Source organism: Berghia stephanieae, chromosome 5, assembly GCF_034508935.2.
Source record: "Berghia stephanieae isolate SIO BIC M18660-M18661 chromosome 5, UCSD_Bste_1.3, whole genome shotgun sequence".
NCBI classification, from domain to species: Eukaryota; Metazoa; Mollusca; class Gastropoda; order Nudibranchia; family Aeolidiidae; genus Berghia; species Berghia stephanieae.
In genome coordinates this window covers 39,082,933-39,100,432 of record NC_088364.1, presented here as the reverse complement: position 1 = coordinate 39,100,432, position 17,500 = coordinate 39,082,933, and the positions used below count along the sequence as shown (strand labels likewise).

The 17,500-nt window shown below is 35.8% G+C and overlaps 2 protein-coding genes across 4 annotated transcripts in view; both read right to left on the bottom strand.

The window, feature by feature from the left end:
* LOC144973938 (uncharacterized) overlaps window positions 1–16,534 on the bottom strand; it is a 17,791-nt gene extending 1,257 nt beyond the window's left edge. Inside the window, exons 1-8 of the mRNA XM_078916827.1 lie at window positions 16,444–16,534; window positions 12,471–12,581; window positions 10,398–10,573; window positions 4,049–4,162; window positions 2,679–2,757; window positions 1,713–1,796; window positions 1,403–1,480; window positions 293–414 (exon numbers count right to left, since the gene is read on the bottom strand). Coding sequence (XP_078772953.1) covers window positions 293–414; window positions 1,403–1,480; window positions 1,713–1,796; window positions 2,679–2,757; window positions 4,049–4,162; window positions 10,398–10,573; window positions 12,471–12,581; window positions 16,444–16,534 — 855 coding nt within the window. The remainder of the gene's footprint in view (window positions 1–292; window positions 415–1,402; window positions 1,481–1,712; window positions 1,797–2,678; window positions 2,758–4,048; window positions 4,163–10,397; window positions 10,574–12,470; window positions 12,582–16,443) is intronic.
* A 704-nt stretch (window positions 16,535–17,238) lies between these two features.
* The window catches only part of LOC144972891 (uncharacterized), a 41,982-nt gene continuing 41,720 nt past the window's right edge, over window positions 17,239–17,500 (bottom strand). For all 3 annotated transcript variants that reach the window (XM_078914675.1, XM_078914677.1, XM_078914674.1), the window contains exon 5: window positions 17,239–17,500. This exon is cut by the window's right edge and continues 424 nt beyond it. The gene's annotated coding sequence lies outside the window, so the exon portion shown is untranslated.

The following is a 17,500-nucleotide window of genomic DNA, read 5'->3' as shown; positions in this document are numbered from 1 at the left end:
AACACAAATTCCATCTAACACAATATCTGTTTGAAATGGAATATCATTTATTTGCATGTCGGGGGGGGGGGGGGGGGGTAGTCAAATGAATTATACATTGAACTCATTCCATCTCATTGTTTCCTTTTGTAAGAAATTTAGCCCACTTTGCATACCGTTGTCTTTTTCCGAGATAGACCCAAAAGAAGTTTTGTCTTTGGGATGCGTTTTATTTTACTCTGTTTTTATTCTTTTTTCAATTGTTGCAATTTTTTAAATCAAGTTTTAACATTTGTTACCAAAATAAACTTACCGTTGGTACGGCGTTGGGGTCTACAAACGTGCATGATGATGTGTCCGAGGGTGTGTTTAGCACTGTAGGATCGTCTAGACCTGGTTTGAAGCCTGCATACAATTCTACAACGTCCGTGGCGACTGTGTGGAATTAAAAAGGGATTAGAACCCAGAGACAAAAACGGGGTGGGGGGTGATGATCTCGGTAGCTGAATTGTCTATAATCGTTTTGCCGTTACTTGTTTTTTGATGATAGAAGATTTGGTGTTAGGTCAAAGATCGAATTTCGCCGCTAAAAGGTTGCATTGCTACTGGGTTTGCCCCCCTCCTTTTTTTTCTTCTTCTTCTTTTTTTTTCACCTTAGTATTGTTGATTGCTATTTCCTTTTTTATGATTAGCAAGTGCCGTAGGAGTCTCACAGGATGCAAGAGGACTGCAATTAACCCTTTGCCAGTGACTCTGATTTTTTTGTTTTCAAGTTATGATATTAGAGCCCTCGCCTTCCCTGGTAAAGTTTTGATAAACGTGAACTGAACATTTAAAAAATATCTTTTAAAATTCATTGAAGAACGACATTGTTGGCGCGCGTATGACTCGATATTATAAATGGGCTTATTTTGCTAAAAGCGCCGAACGCGCTCAAGAACCGAATGTCCCTAGCATCATGGTATACCCCAAGCACTTTGGTATGTCCCAAACACCATGGTATGTCCCAAACACCATGGTATATCCCAAGCGTCATAGTATGTCCCAAACACCATGGTATATCCCAAGCACCATTGCATGTCTCAAGCACTGATATATATATATTATATATATATATATATATATATATATATATATATATATATATATATATATATATATATATAAGCTTTCGTTAAATTTATTAGGATAATGCTTTTTAAATCAATTTTGTGTCTGTATTCTATATTCTATTTTTACCCTATGTAAAATACAAATTTCATTGTAAAGCGGCTTCAAGACTGGTACAATGGAATTGTAATCTATACATTACAAGTGATTTATCATTTTTCTATTATTTTATTTATCCCAAACCCGAGGTATGTCCCAAGCACCGTTAAATTTAAAAAACAAACCACATTTTCGTCCATAGTCTCATACCAACCTTTATTGACATTTCCGTAACTGGCGAGAAGGATAGGAACACAGGCCTTGTCTGTGACGCTAATCTTCATGTTGAGCCAAGGCCTCTATATAGTGTTCCAGGCCGGGAAGCAGGTCCGGAGAAAGGGTTAGAATAAAAATACCAGCCGACTTTTTTAAACATTTTTATTGACTCCACATTTTAAAATGTATCACAATGTATTTCAATATTTTTCCATACATCATATTGTTTTGAAAAAATATTATGACCGAAAAACGATTTGAGTGAGAACTTATTTTACATCCGCGCTATATAGACGGCTTGTTGAGCCCGTTCTCCATCCATTCCCATGACTTGATGACGATGCTCTCCGAGCCATAACCCAGCTGGCCGTAACCAATGAAAGTGGCGTTGGCTGAGGAGAGGTCAAAAATGCCACGATTGTTGTTTTATTGATGCTATGCTTTAAGGTAAAATGCTCACAACATCGGCTAGCCAAATTAAACATACCAAACTCAAACTTGTGTGTGACCTTTAACGTTTATACTATAATTGATATAACTTAGTGAGAACTAATCACCTATAGGATGTCTAAAAATAGAGCTGCGTGACGTCAACTTCACTTCTTTTTATAATGGACCTGCATGCGCAAATTATTTGCAGGTCTGAAAAACTAAACGCCATTGTGGACTCCATTTAACATTGTTGTAATGAACAATACTTTGTATTGGTTTGAACGTATTTCTATTACAACAAAATGCACATAACGATTTGGGTTATCAGACCTTCAAATAAGTGGTGAACTAATGAAAAAACTATAATGGCTAATAGATATTAATTTTAAATCTTCCTGTCTTCGGACATGTGCCTTTTATACTGCTTCTGATTTTATTTGTTATTGTTTTTTTTTTTAATGTATTGTTTTCTTGTGCTTTTTTTATAATGAATTTTTTCCGAACATTTGTATGTTTGTTTTGTTTAGTTTGTGTTAGCTTTCTTCATACTTATTTAACTAATTTAAATTCAAGGTACTAAACAATTGATATAAATTATGGAAAAACAAGTCTATCTAAAATTTTAACGCGAAGTCCCAGGTTTGAGAGTTTGTTTTGTTGGGGATTTTTTTTTTTTTTTTTTTTTTTTGCCAAGATAAGTGTCATTGTAATTGATTGATATTTGAGGGACGAGTATTCTGTCCAAAATGTTTAATACGTTTTATTTTTCAGTGCCCGGCAGATTAGTGACGGCAATGTGACTCGGGCTTCACCGAGCCTAACCCGTAACATAATTTATTTACCTGGTACGCAAGGACTTGTCATTGGCCTTCCGATTTTCATAATGGTGCATTTGCCGTCCTCGTAAACATATTCTCGATCCTGTAAGAGTAAAGGAGTGGAATATTATATATATGTTTTTAGTAATCTAATATCAAGGTGCATCAGTGCAAGGAGTGAGGATTGAGCTTTTATAGCACAATATCCACTAAACGTGCTCAAAGCGCTTTATAAGGGGTCCCTGGCCAACAGCAACACTTAACATGTGGGACGGGACATGACGCCTGTTAGGCGATATTACAAATTTTTTTTGGACAGAGACAACGCTGTTGACCTAATTATATCGATTCCGCATTTGGCCGGTGTGGACACAATCAGTTTGAACTTGACATGCAGTCGGAATTTCACCGGTAATAATTGCAAAGGAATCTAACATCACGGAAGTAGTAGTAGTAGTAGTAGTAGTAGTAGTAGTAGTAGTAGTAGTAGTAGTAGTAGTAGTAGCAGTAGTAGTAGTAGTAGTAGTAGTAGTAGTAGTAGTAGTAGTAGTAGTAGTAGTAGTAGTTAGTAGTCAGTAGTGTAGTGTTGTAGTAGTAGTAGTGTAGTAGTAGTAGTAGTAGTAGTAGTAGTAGTAGTAGTAGTAGTAGTAGTAGTAGCGTATGGCTACACCTCCAAATTTATTTCGTCAACCCAGCTTCTAAAGTCTTCCTCCGCCCTAAGGACGGTTTCGTAGTCTAGTGACTGGACAGTGGAGGACGATGTGGTCGCTGGTCTCTGGGGCTCCCTGACATTTCTGGCAGGTATCACTGTTTCCAAGTTTCCATCTGCACATATTTGATGCAGTTCTGCCATGTCCAGCTAAGAGGCGATTTGAGTAAATCCAATATTTCCCGGCATTATTGAATGCAGGCACTCTTTTGGTTGGATCTTTAATTATGTTTTCTCCTCTTGGTGTTTCCCTGTTCCACATTTCTCTCCAGTTTTCCTCAACACTGAAGTCTGCCATTTTTGTTAGGTGGAAAGGTCTTCTCGATTTGAGTCTTGTTGTTGAGAAGGATCATCACGTTGCCGTCGTACAGGAGCTTTTGCGCTGCCAGGACCCTGAAGGTGATACCAGCTTAGATCCAATCTTGCTGGAACAGCTGAAGATGAGTAGCCAGACCAAAAATGACCCAACCCGGCGTCCAGACAAAGTTTTTCCTTCCTCCTGGACCCACACCTCCAACTCAATGAAGATGTTAGTGATAGAAGTATGTTCGTGGTGTTAAACAATGGCACATTTTACTATGACGGAGACGATCATGATCTCAATGATAATGATGGTCGAGACGATGCCTATAATGATGACAACAATGACGTCGGCCACAAGAAAGACAATGGTAACAACACTCACTTGGTTATAGTCGAGGAGGTAACTGATATTCTTCATGCTTCCATCGGGTTGTCGCTGATGCCAGATAGCGCCAATCTTCTTGCCATAGTAATCATAGGCCATGTCTTGGTAGCCCTTGGAAATGAAATTGTATTAAAACATTTTGAAACGTACTGAAAAAGACGACACTGTCGGAAGGTGCTATATGTTTCTTGTTATTTATGTTGTCTATTCAAACAATATGGGAAATCCATGACCATCTTCTTACCATTATAATCATAGGTAGCCCTTGAAAATGAAATTGTATTAAAGCGTTATGAAGCACAATGAAAATGACGACTAGATATGTGGAAATGTACTGTAAAATGTTTATATTTATTTTTTTGATATAAATAGATCTGGGGAATCTATGGAACAATATCATGTGACAATTTTCTTGCCATTGTAATCATAGGCCATTTCTTGGTAGCCCTCGGAGACAAAACTGTATAGATGGAATGAAATTGACGTCATTTAGCTCTTTGTTATTGTTTTTAGACAGTCGTTTTGGTGTTTTTATTTTTCTCTCGCTAAATCGTATCAATCAGACTACAAACGTTCAAGATTACACATACTTTTGTGTGTTGGTTCATTATATCCAGTTGGCGGATGTTGTAGGTATTTGACCTAAACGCATAACATTAATTGAAGCATTGTGAAGCACATTGAAAATGACGACTCGGTGGAAATGTGCTATGAAGAAAGTAATAAACAAACATAAATATAACAACTTCAAACAAGAACAAATGACCAATCACGGAACGTTTCGGACTCAAAACCTATCTCAGTAAATAACAAAAACAACAAAAACATAGATAACATCACTTTATAATCATATAGACGGAAGAGAAACATTTCAGTTAGGGGAGGTGGTATTTTTCTATCTGTTTTGGCACTGTTTTATAAACACTTTTTCAGATCTTTATCTTTTACCATTGCCTACATCCGAATTTATCACTTTCATCTCTTCAAAATGACTCTCAACTCATCAAATGCGGTGGGTAGGAAAGTGCCAGTTCTGTTCTTTGACGTTACGAATTTTATTTTTACTATTATTTTTTTTTTTATATATTAGCACTTAAAGAGCAAAATCGTACTGTCGGAAATCCGATAATAGTCGGAAGATTTACAGGCCTGAATAATAGAGAATAAAAATTTCGTGGCGGCGATGGGGACTCGAACCCGCGACTTTAATGGTACGACAACTCTGCCTGTCCGGGGAGAGCGTGACTCTACTGTGTGAGCTATCCACCAACCCACACTAGCTCCACTCACTTTTCTGAATTCATTCTCAACTCATCAAAACGTTTAATCCTTCTTGAAGGTTCAGGTTTGAGAAGTTCTGACAAATTAAAGATTTATTTAATCGAGCGATACTTTAAGTAAGAATGGTCAAACCAAAACAAATAAAAACGTCCCTTGTAGAAACAACAAAAAAAGGAAAACAAGATAATGATTTTAAAAAGGCAAACAAATATACAAGCAAAAACTTTTTCAGATCTTGATGAGAGTCATTTGAATCGATCGATATTAGAAGCAAAACGATTCTCGCCAAAATGGGGGGGGGGGGGGGGGGGGGGGGGGGATGCTTTTCCAAAGTACGACAGAAAATCCTCATCAACTGATAATGGAATATTTGCATTTACCTGATATAAAACTTACACGAGCCATATTTTAGAAAGCATCTATTCGGAATCTTTGTCTGGGTGAGATACATATCTACTTTAGATATTGATTCAAAATGAATCGACGAGATAATGGAAGTATTTATCTCTTAATCTCGTGATATTTTTCCAACTAGGATTTTTGTGGATTGATTGGTGTTTCGTTGTTGGGTTGTTTTGGTTTTAGTTGAGTTTTTTTTAGTCTTTTTTGTTTTTGTTTATATTTTTCTTTGTGTTTTTGTTGTTGTTATTTTGTTTTTGTTTTATATTTCTTGTTGTTGGTTTTGTTTCGTTTTTCTCTGGGGTGTTTTTTGTATTTTGTTTTGTTCAGTTTTATTTGTGTATTTTTTGGGGTTGTTTTTGGGGGTGTTTTTTTTTTTTTTTTGTTTTTTTTTTTTTTTTTTTTGTTTGTTTGATGGTTTTGTTGTAGTTATTCTTTGTTTTTGTTTTATGTTTTCTGCCTTGTTTTATAACTTTTATTTACCATGACGTTTAGTCCAACTCTACAAATACAAGGGAAATAACCTTCTATGATCAAATTTTCTAACCATATTTTTGGTTGGTTCCCTTGAATATTTCTGAATGATGAACTCAAGACTTTCATTAATTATTTTTCGTTCGTTATGACTTCATCAATCTTATGTTTTCCACGCATATTTCTTTATATTTTTCTTCACTCCTTCTACCGTTACATTTGTGAAAGATTCAAGTCTACAGATAAAGTGTAGTTGATATGACACTCCTTTGTCTTCTTTTTGCTTTTTATTTTCTTCTTTTTTTCTTTTCTTCTCCGACTCAACAGCCTTTAAAGTTACTACTACTATTATACGTTAATTGGTATGTAACAAGTTACAGCTGTTTGTCGTTTTATTGCCAGCCATGACCGCATGTTATTTAAACATTATAAGGGGAATGACACATTATAATAATATGTCAAAAATATGATAATATACTGAGTTGCCTCCCGTGAATATCATAAAATTATTTAACTTTTTAAACGCGGTGTTCAACGCTTCTAAATTTGTGCCCTTATTTCTTCTTCCATTCTGATTCATTGTACCCCTTTCGTTTTGAGGAAAAGCCGATTTTACTATGGATTTATATTTTTAAAATATTAAATTGAGAAACTAGGGATCAAGCCCTGGGGTAAAGCCCCCCATAGACGCCGACATCCGCTGGTAGCGGGACGGATGACCTAGTCGCTGTGACCCGATCCCTGCGTTTATCGCAGATGATTTTTGCCCACATACGGGGAGATATTTTTTTAGGCGATCGGCGATCGGGGGCATGGCAGTATAAAAAGTGGACAATTTTTTTCGGATTTTCGCTGTTTTCACGTCGGATTCGTGATCAGCGTCAAATTTACAATAGGTTTGATCCTAAGAACTGTGTGTTTACTCCAAAAATTGGTGAAATTAGAAATAAATTTTAATTAATAGTGAGGCTACGATCCCAGTTACTGTCTGTTATTCTATCTTTCGTCTTGCGCACAATAGTGATTACTTCTCACTAAATTATATCAATTAGACTGTTGAAGGAACGAAATTGACATCATTCCACTCTTTGTTATTGTATTAAGGCAGTCATTTTGGTAATTAGTTCTCACTAAATTATATCAATCAGACTTTTAACGTTCAAGGTTACTTGTAGTTTTGTGTGACGGTACGTTATTTCCGACTGGTGGATGTTGTGAGCATTTTACCTAAACTCATAGCATCAATAACCGTCCAAGATATTCCCATCATATGTAGCAATAGCTATAAGAGAGAGAGAGAGAGAGAGAGAGAGAGAGAAGAGAGAGAGAGAGAGAGAAAGAGAAAGAGAGAAAAATTTACTTGCGCTATATATACCCCTATATTCAATAAAGGTGCTCAAATCACTTTATAAGGGTCTTTGGCCAACATAAAAACATGTTAGACGAGACATGACTGTTAAGCGATATTGCAATTGACGACGCTGTAAACAGCGAGGTACTCATTTTAACAGTGAACAAGGTGAGAGAATGCGAGTAAAGAGCCTTTTCCAAGGACTCAATTATGCGCCACTCAGAGCGGGACTCGAATCCAGTACCGTCCGATCCAAAGGCGAGTGTCATTTCACAAGATCACATGCATAGCCGCACAAAAAAGTGATGAGAGAATAGATTCATATGTATTGAAGGAGGAGAGAGCGGATGGAGTGAGTAAAGTTCTTGGATATTTATAGAAGGAACCAAATTGACGTCACTCATCTCATTGTTATTGTTTTTAGACACCCATTTTTATGATTAGTTCTCATTAAAATATATCAGACTATAACGTTCAAGATTCCATGTAGATCTTTGGGCTGGAGTGATATTTCTGGCTGGCGGACTTTGTGAGTATTTTAATTTAACACAGAGCATCAATAGAAGGAATGAATTGGACGTTAGTCAACCCGTTGTTATTGCTTTTAGACAGCATTTTATAATTAACTTATCACTAAGTTATATCAATCAGACAATGAACGTTCGCGTTTGCAGTTTTGTGTGTTAATATGTTATACCCCGATGGAGATATCGTGAGTATTTTTCCAATACGCATAACATCCATACATTTGCAATCCGATTTAAGTTTAAAAGCAACGTAGACCACGGAAATTTTTCAATTTTGTGGACAATAAAGATTTGTTATTTATCGTCATTATTATTATTATTATTATTATTATTATTATTATTATTATTATTATTATTATTTATTATTATTATTATTATTATTATTATTATTATTATATTATTATATTATTATTTATAAAACAAATCGACAGTGTTCCCGTGGCAGGTGAAACGGGTACTCCTCGGGACTACTCGCATTCGCCACCCCCCCCCCAACCACAACCGCCACCACACACACGCACACAGCTCTTTTTTTTTTGGGGGGGGGGGGGCGTTGTTTGTAGAGTATAATTCAGGGTTACAATGCCACCCCTGTCATCACGTAGTCAAGGCTTTTTGGCATCTGCCAATCCCAAATGTCTGTGTCAAGGTCGACCGTCATGTCGCGTCAACGGGTGAGGAGGAAAAAAAAATAAAAAGAACTGGCATATTATTATATCATTACATTGAAAATTATGAAAACTATTTTTTATTTTGTATGAAATCCTTTATAAATTTTACGATGATCAAGAACGAAACTTTTGCCATCTACCTCTTCCTGGCGCAACATTTATAAAAATATTATTTTAAAAAAATAATAACACAGCATTTATTTGGCGCAATATCCACGTGCTCAAAGCGCTTTACAAGGGGTCCCAAGGCAACAGCAATATTAAACTTGAAAGACGAGACATGACGCCTGTCAGGCGATGTGACATTTTTTCCTAACAAATTCAACGAACGGCCATGTACTCATTTTACACCTGAGTACGGTGAGAAAATGTGAGTAAAGAGCATTTTCCAAGGACTCAACTCTGCGCAACGCAGAGCGGGTCTCGAAACCTGAACCTTCCGATCTGGAAGCGAGAGTCATACCACAAAACAGGGAGGAGCACTGTTCTGTCGGCCACATAACCTCAATATTAATTAAATTTTATTTCTAATTTCATCAATTTTTGGAGTAAAAACATAGTTCTTGGTATCAAACCTATTGTAAATTCGACGCTGATCACGAATCTGACGTCAAAACAACGAAAATCCGAAAAAAATTGTCCAATTTTTTATACTGCCACGCCCCCGATCGCCGATCGCCTCGAAAAATATTAAGCAAAGCGGGCTTTGCGAGCGATGGACCGTACCTAGGTTTATCGGCCAGGTATTTGGCCACAAACATTGCGTTTTCACCCCGGTTTGCCTGATTGGGGTCTGGACCAGGATCATATCCGGGCGTGTATGGAGCCTTTAAGATAAAGAACTGAAAATGTGTGTATTAAACAGTGCCAGACAAAGCAAGAAAAATACAATAAAAAAACATCCCAAAATATCAGTCTTTTTCAAATGGGATGGACAATTTATAACTCCCCAGTCGAGGAAGACTGATTTTTTGAAAATATTGTTTTCTTGTATTTTTCTTTCTTGTTTTTATGGCATCGTTTCATTCACACCTTTGCAGATCTTTAGCAAAATCATTTTGAGCCGTTCCTACTATTCCCTGTAAAGCAACGTAGGAGTACAAGATTTTTTTTCTCCGGCATGCAACCGGTTTTACTAAAAAATAAATAATACTAATAATACATTTTGACACGCAATGATATCCTGACCACAATGATAAATCCAAATGGCAGATACGAGAACCAAAATATATAAACACAGAAAACTCTAATTTGATAAGAAACATTATAGGTGTGGTCATTGGAGAGGTATAATGATATGATTCTTGAATTACTGTGTTTGAAATGTCGATGTCGTTGTCAAGCATTGGAAACTTGTTCGAAATTTCAAATTATGTAGTGGTAACCAGTTAACTGCCGTACCCTGGAAAGACACGTATTTAAAAAATTAGCAAGAAAACTCGTACTTCAATTATCGATCGATTTGAATGACCCTCATCTTGACAAAAACTCTCAAAACTTGGGAATTCGCGAAGTTCCAGGTTTGATCGTTTTTGCCAAGATGAGGGCCGTTTAAATCGATCTATATTTGAAGGATGAGTTTTCTGGCCAAATTTTAAATACATAGTTTTCCAGTTAACTTGTTAAAAATAATATTTTCTTACATCGATGAAGACAGTGTTGCCAGTCAGAGGGTAAGCCGATGCCCCAATGCGACCAAGCCTTGCCTGGAATTGCCTGTCAGTGCAGCATGGAGATGGAACCGTTGGATCCGCGGCCCATGATACAATGGCCTGGGCCAGGAGGAAGAGTAGGACTCGGATCATGTTGATGAAATAATCTGGATGAGACAAAATGTATTTGACAGCATGTTTATGTTGAAACATGTATATTGATGATTTATTTGGTAGAAAACTCGTGTCACATTCAAAAAGGCCGAAATAGATATCGGGTGAAGTTGAGACTTTTTATGTCCCCCCTTGACCACCCAGCAGTGAATGGGCTGCTGGATCTGTTAAATCTGGCGAAAAGTGCTTTACGTTAGACTAGCGTTCCATCCAAAATATATTATTATTATTGTTAATATTATTATTATTATTATTATTATTATTATTATTATTATTATTATTATATTATTATTATTATTATTATTATATATTATTATTATTATATATTATTATTATTTATATTATATTATTATTATTATTATTATTAATTATTATTATTATTATTATTATTATTATATTATTATTATATATTATTATTATTATTATTTTATTTTATTATTTATTATTTTTTTATTATTATTATTATTATTATTATTATTATTATTATTATTATTATTATTATTATTATTATGCTTGTTGTTGTTGTTAATCCAGGACATTGATCCAATATCTGATCCATCTTGAGCAGGAACATGTTTTGAGACACGCATAGACCAAAAGACAGTCTTTTTGAATTTATATCGCCCAAATGATGAGTTGAAAGTTGTGGCAAGACTCGACTTGTCGTCAAGTGAGATATCCCAGTACCCACGTTAAGCATCTAATAATGATAAATATTGCGCATTCGCGAATTTATATGAAATCTCCTCTACAGTGGAGTGTTGAGGCGAAAAAGTTGAATCTTTGAAAAGTCCCTTTAGTCAAAACCGCTTACAGTACTCGTGTCTAAAATTGGTATCTAGCCAGTAACATTGCTGCCTCTGTCGTAAAAATATTGTAATATGGCCTTATTTGCGTCATGTCCTGTCCTACATGATAAAAAAAGTGAGCTTTTATATAGGGCAATATCCACTAAACGTGCTCAAAGCGCTTTACAAAGGGTCCCTGACCAACAGCAACACGTAACACGAAGAACGAGACATGGCGCCTGTTAGGCGATATTTTTTTTCGGACAGTCAACACTGTTAACGGCCAGGTACTCATTTTACACCTGAGTACGGTGACAGAATGTGAGTTAAGAGCATTTTCCAAGGACTCAACTATGCGCCGAGCTAGGCTCGAACCCAGGATCTTCCGATCCGAAAGCGAGTGTCATACACAAGACCACATGGATAAGTGTAGCTGCTTGTTTAGGAACCCTTGTAAAGAGCTTGAACATCGTAAGAGGATATTGCGCTGCAGAGGAACAGACGACTTTTCAAAAGTATAGTTCGTATTTATCTAATTCTCTTTGAATACTCGTGGTGGTCACGCAGAGTCATGCTGACACGTTCCAGACCTTGGCGATGTCTTATCTCTTTTCCCTCTTTCGAAAATTTATTCCTACATTGTTTCTGTTTTTAACATACTTTAATCTATAATTCTTGATGATCAGAAAGCATTCACATACTTATAAAGTATCGTACCTAAAAAAATGATAAAACAACTAACTTCAAATAAGAACAAACGACCAAACACGTAACGTTTCTGTCTCAAAACCCTTCTTCAGTCAATGTTAAAAGCATTGATGCATCATTCTAAATTAAAAGAGATGGTTCTCTGGATTTAAAGTGATATATTAACGCTTTCACTGCCTTTGTTATTGGCTGAAAAAGTGGTTTGATCTCGAAACGTTCAATGTTTAGTATTTGGTCTTATTTAGAGATATTCAATTCATTATTTGCACATTACTTATTACAGTCCACAACTTCTAGGAGCTAAGTATTCACTTTCACACATTTATATGATTTTTAATGTAAGTCCCGTAAAAAAAAAGTTAATATAAATATTAAAGCACTTAATCAAACTTACCTGAAGAACACAAGATGGAACAACGAAATCGCACTGAAAGACTGTTTATCCAAAACACGATTGCCACATTTATACTGGACACGAATTGACCATCAGTTTCGGTAACCTTATCTATTAAATTGTGGCAATAGACAAGATAAACAAGGACTTTCGATAAGGCAATGGGTAGTCATTGGTTACTCAAGGGCGTGGCCTTAATGCACTAAAGGGTCCCAGACTAACAACAGTAATAGGTGGCTAATCGTCTCGAAACGTGAACCCAATTGTGTAAAATTGAATTTTAATCTCGACTTATAAAATATATATTAAGATGAATAGAGATGAATTTGTTTCTTAAACTTTTTTTTTTTTAATCTAATTTCCTGATTCTGGTTAAATTGACTTTAAAATCAATTATATTTATACAGATCATTACAACACGATACCTGATTTGACGCGATGGGTCACATTTAATTGGAAGATACAATACATCTTATGACATTGATGGCATAGTCATTATGGTACATCAAAGACTAGAATGATGAGATGAATGAAAATGATAGCACAGTCTTGTCCTGCTTTGTGGGGTATAGATTTTGCTATGCATATTGCTTTAATAGACTTGGTTTGTGGGTTCTCGTTGTTATTTGTAAGATATTTGTAAGTCTTTTGACTTCCCACGTTGGGCGGAGATGTCCCTTTTTCTGTGACTTATATCACAGCCTATATCGTTTGTTCCTATACAAGTTGCTTTATTTTGGTTCTGGATTGAGAATGCTCGGTTTTTTTCATGGTCCCGTTTGGGATCCGTCGCTGGGAAGCAGTCAAATATATATATATATATATATATATATATTATATAATATATATATATATATATATATATATATATATATATATATATATATATATATATATGTATATAGAACGAAGTTGACATCATTCGAGTCTTTGTTATTGGGTTGTTTTTTTTTGGGGTTTTTTTGCCATCCACGTTTATGAATAGTTTTCACTAAACTGTATTAACCAGGCTATAAACCTTCAAGGTCACACATAGTTTTGTGTGTTGGTGTTGTTATACTTCCGGATGGCAATGCTTACTTAGCCAAGCGCACACTATCTCTAGCTCCTTTCTTTTTAATTTTGGAGAGATATCTTATTCTCCTTGTAAATCATCTTTCTGTTATTGTTATGTGTTATTATAGTTTTTAGATTTGAATAAATTGTAATTTGTAAACATTTGAGTGTAACCTTCATAACGGGATCCTATACTTGTTCCTGGATGGGAATATTAAGTAATATCAAAATAGGCACATTGGTCGAAATGTCAGGGAATCCTCCGTTTCCTTTTGAACTATTCTCATTTGTCTGACTTTTTCTTTCGTGCTTTAAGCTTGAGATCTATAACTTCTACCCAAGCATCATCCTCTTTACTGATGCTAAAACCCCAAAAACTAAAACTAAATTTTAAAAAAACACACCATATTTGTAAGGCAGTTGGTATTATGCAAGCACATCGGAGGTGACTTCTATTCTACTTGTATAAACTGAATATTTGCTGTAACGAATCCCAGTGACACTATTGAACGATTACTTGAGTTGTGTTATTAGTTGACACTTTTCTATTCAGTATGGCAATATGTATATATTTTTTCTTCTTTTTGTGTAAACAATCAGTTTTCACAAAAGTATATTCTTAGTAAAGTCCTACTCCAACAAACGCTAACCAAGATCCTTTTTTTGTACATTTCTGTAGAAAAAAATTCTGTTAATAAATCAAAATTGAAAAATTAATAGTCTTATAAAAATTAATTTGACAAGAATGGGGTCATTTTTATCGATTGATATAAGAAATAAAAACTGTTTTGGTTTGTTTGTTTGTCTTAGTTTGGGTGATCTTCCTTGTGTTTATTTCTTCCTCTTTTTCTCCTTTCGTTACCATTATGTTGTATTTTCGAACGTTTTTGTCATGAAGTAGTCCTTCAGAGCCACTGGGGCCAAAGAGTTCATCCTGGTTTCTATAGCATGAAACGGACAATAGCAATTTCTTGCTACCCTTTGGAGAGGACGCTAGTCTTTCGCAAAATACTTTCCGCCAGATCAAAATGACCTAGCTACCCAATCACTGATGGATGGACATGAGGAGGGGGGGTGTCAGAAAGAAACTCTCGCCTGCACCGGGGATTGATCTCTGTCTCTTTGCGTGTGAAGCGAGTATTCTACCAACTGATCCTCACCCCCTCTTTATTTTTAATCAGGATCATAATCATGTTCCTTTTTCGTCCCAGCGACACCTATTCCATGACTTGAGGCATGTCTCTTGCACACAATTTCATCTTTTATCACATGCCATCTCTTTAACTCTTGTGTACTCCTGTCACTCATTCACGTGCTTTATCTACCACGCCATCAACTGATCACCATTTCCTACCTGGCCACACGCAAAAGGTTCCCTGCAGTTTCACAGAAAGTGGAAAGTGGTGTTGGATTTTATATGTAATACATAAAATAAATAACAATGTGAAATTGAATGTAAGCTTCAATTTAATTACGAAAACAGATAGAATGGACGTTTCGGATTTCCCCTTTATCAACAAACAGGATGAATGAAACACAACATCTCGGAAAGGCTCTTTATTCATATTCTGTCACTGTACTCCGGTATAAAATGAGTACCTGGTTGTTAATGGTGATGTCCTTGTCGGTGTTGGCTTTGTTGCATAATATCACAACTTCAGTGTATGTCTAATAGCCAACTATCTGGTAGTATGTATACATTTCAGTTTTGCAGCATTTATCACAATGTTTCTCATGATGACCAATGGAGTTGCATTGTAACAATGTAAGACGCTATGCAGTTTAAATCATATGTGTCAAAAGTTTTGAACTATTGCTTTAGATTTAGAGGGCCGACTATTTATTTGCTGGCTTGTGTGCACTTAAGACAGGTCAATAATAAATGAAAATGATGAGAATGACAAAGCAAGGAGCGGTTGATTTTAGTCTAAAACTAGGCTAATGTCACAATATAATGTTACAAATCTTGACCTAATGGATTAATATGAATTTGTTTACATTACATCTAAAATTTGGGTGGGAACTTTTATTTCTCGCTCAAACCAAGTATAATGCATCACATAGGAGACTTGCAACATTCTCCAATCTTACGATCTTCCCAAGATGGTTGGTAGCATAGATAAGGCACGATTCGTGATGGCCAAAACTAATAGACTTATAATATTAGATGAAATCCAATAAAATCAACATGTGTGAGGAATATCATTTGATTAAATGGGGGGGGGGGGGGGGGGAGTAAAATTTTACCAGCCAAAAACAAACGAAACTAGCGGATGTGGTGCCACCATTGCGGATTATGTGTCATGTAGATAACTCCTTTTGCTCTTGTTTTGTTTTGTGTTTGGGGGGAGGGGGTTTTGCTGGGTTTTTTTTTTTTTTTTTTTTGTGGTTGCTTTTGTTTTATTTGTTTTGTTTTGTTTTTATAGCTTTGTTTGTTTTTTGTTGTTTTGTTTTGTTTTGGTTTTTTTTTTTGCCGTGGGGGACGGGGTTGTTTGGGATTATTTGTTTCTTTTTTTTTTTTTTGGTTTGATTTTCTTTTTCTTTTTTTAAAATTGTAGTTTGTTCTGTTTTTGTTTTTTGTTTTTTTTTTTTTTTTTTTTTTTTTTTTTTGCGGGGGGGGGGGGTTGTGGTTTTTTCTTTATAATACAATGGTTTTGTTTGTTTCGGGGTTTGTTTTTTTCTTTTGCCGGAATTTTGTTTTGTTTTTCATTTTCATGTTTAGTTTGTTCTTTTTCTCCATCATTATCATCATCATCATCATCATCGTCATCATCATTATCATTATCATCATCATCATCATCATCATCATTATCATCATTTTTTCTTCTTCTTTATCTTCTCCTTCTTCATCCTCTTCTCTTTCATGATCTTCTTCATCTTCTCAATCCTCCTCCTCCTCCTTCTCATTTTGCTCCACCTGCTTCTCTTCCTCCCCCATCGTCTTCTTCTTCTTCCTCTTTTTCATCCGGAATCGCAGAATCACCACAATAATTCCTTTCCCTCGCCATGTTCAACATCTATGTCGTCATCATTATCAATAAAGGAAACAAGGAGCATTTACATAATATATGTATCTACATTGTAATATCCATTGTATGAGCTCAAAACGCTTTACAGTGTGTTTCGTGCCATTAGCGACATGTAACAAACACGTTGAACGGGTCATGACGTTTGTATGGCGCAATAACATGTTTTTTCGACAGAGACAACGCCGTTACTGGCATGTACTTTTTTACTCCTTAGAAAATGCGGGAGGAAAGAGCTTTTTCCAAGGACTTAACTTTGCGTCTCTCACAACCGGACTCATACCGTAGCCATCGTAAACTTATTGTTATAGCCTGACACTGAACAAAAAATGACGTCAAAAGACAAGTCTTTGGCCACAAAAGAAACAAATCGTGAGTTGTATTCAATAGTTCAACCGATGGGATTACTTGTTTCCTTGAGCACTACTAACGACAACTGCACAGACGCTGCACAAACCTTTAAAATGACGTCAAAAGATAAGTCCTAGTGGGTCCTAGTGTCAGGCTATAAGTAAACGATGGCTACACTCAAACCAAGAACCAACCAGTCAGAAACCAAGTATCATACTACAAGACCATAAACCAGCGCAATAGGTAATTTTGATTTACTCATCATAATCATCATCATCATCATCTTCGTTGTCGCCGTCGTGCTAATCCAATGACAAAAAAAACCCAATCACAACTATTATCAACAATAGTTTAATGTGTATACAATACAAATGTAGAATTCAATATTGGAATAATTATAAGTTTATAAAATCTAAAATAAAGGCATAACAAAACTGACCCATCACCTCAAACCGGCATTATTTTGTAGTGATTTATACTGAAAATTGCATGTCGATGGTCGGAGGATCAAACCTCTGAAGCCTCGATATTCGCGATCGGCGGATCAAACCTCTGAAGCCTCGATATTCGCGATCGGCGGATCAGACCTCTGAAGCC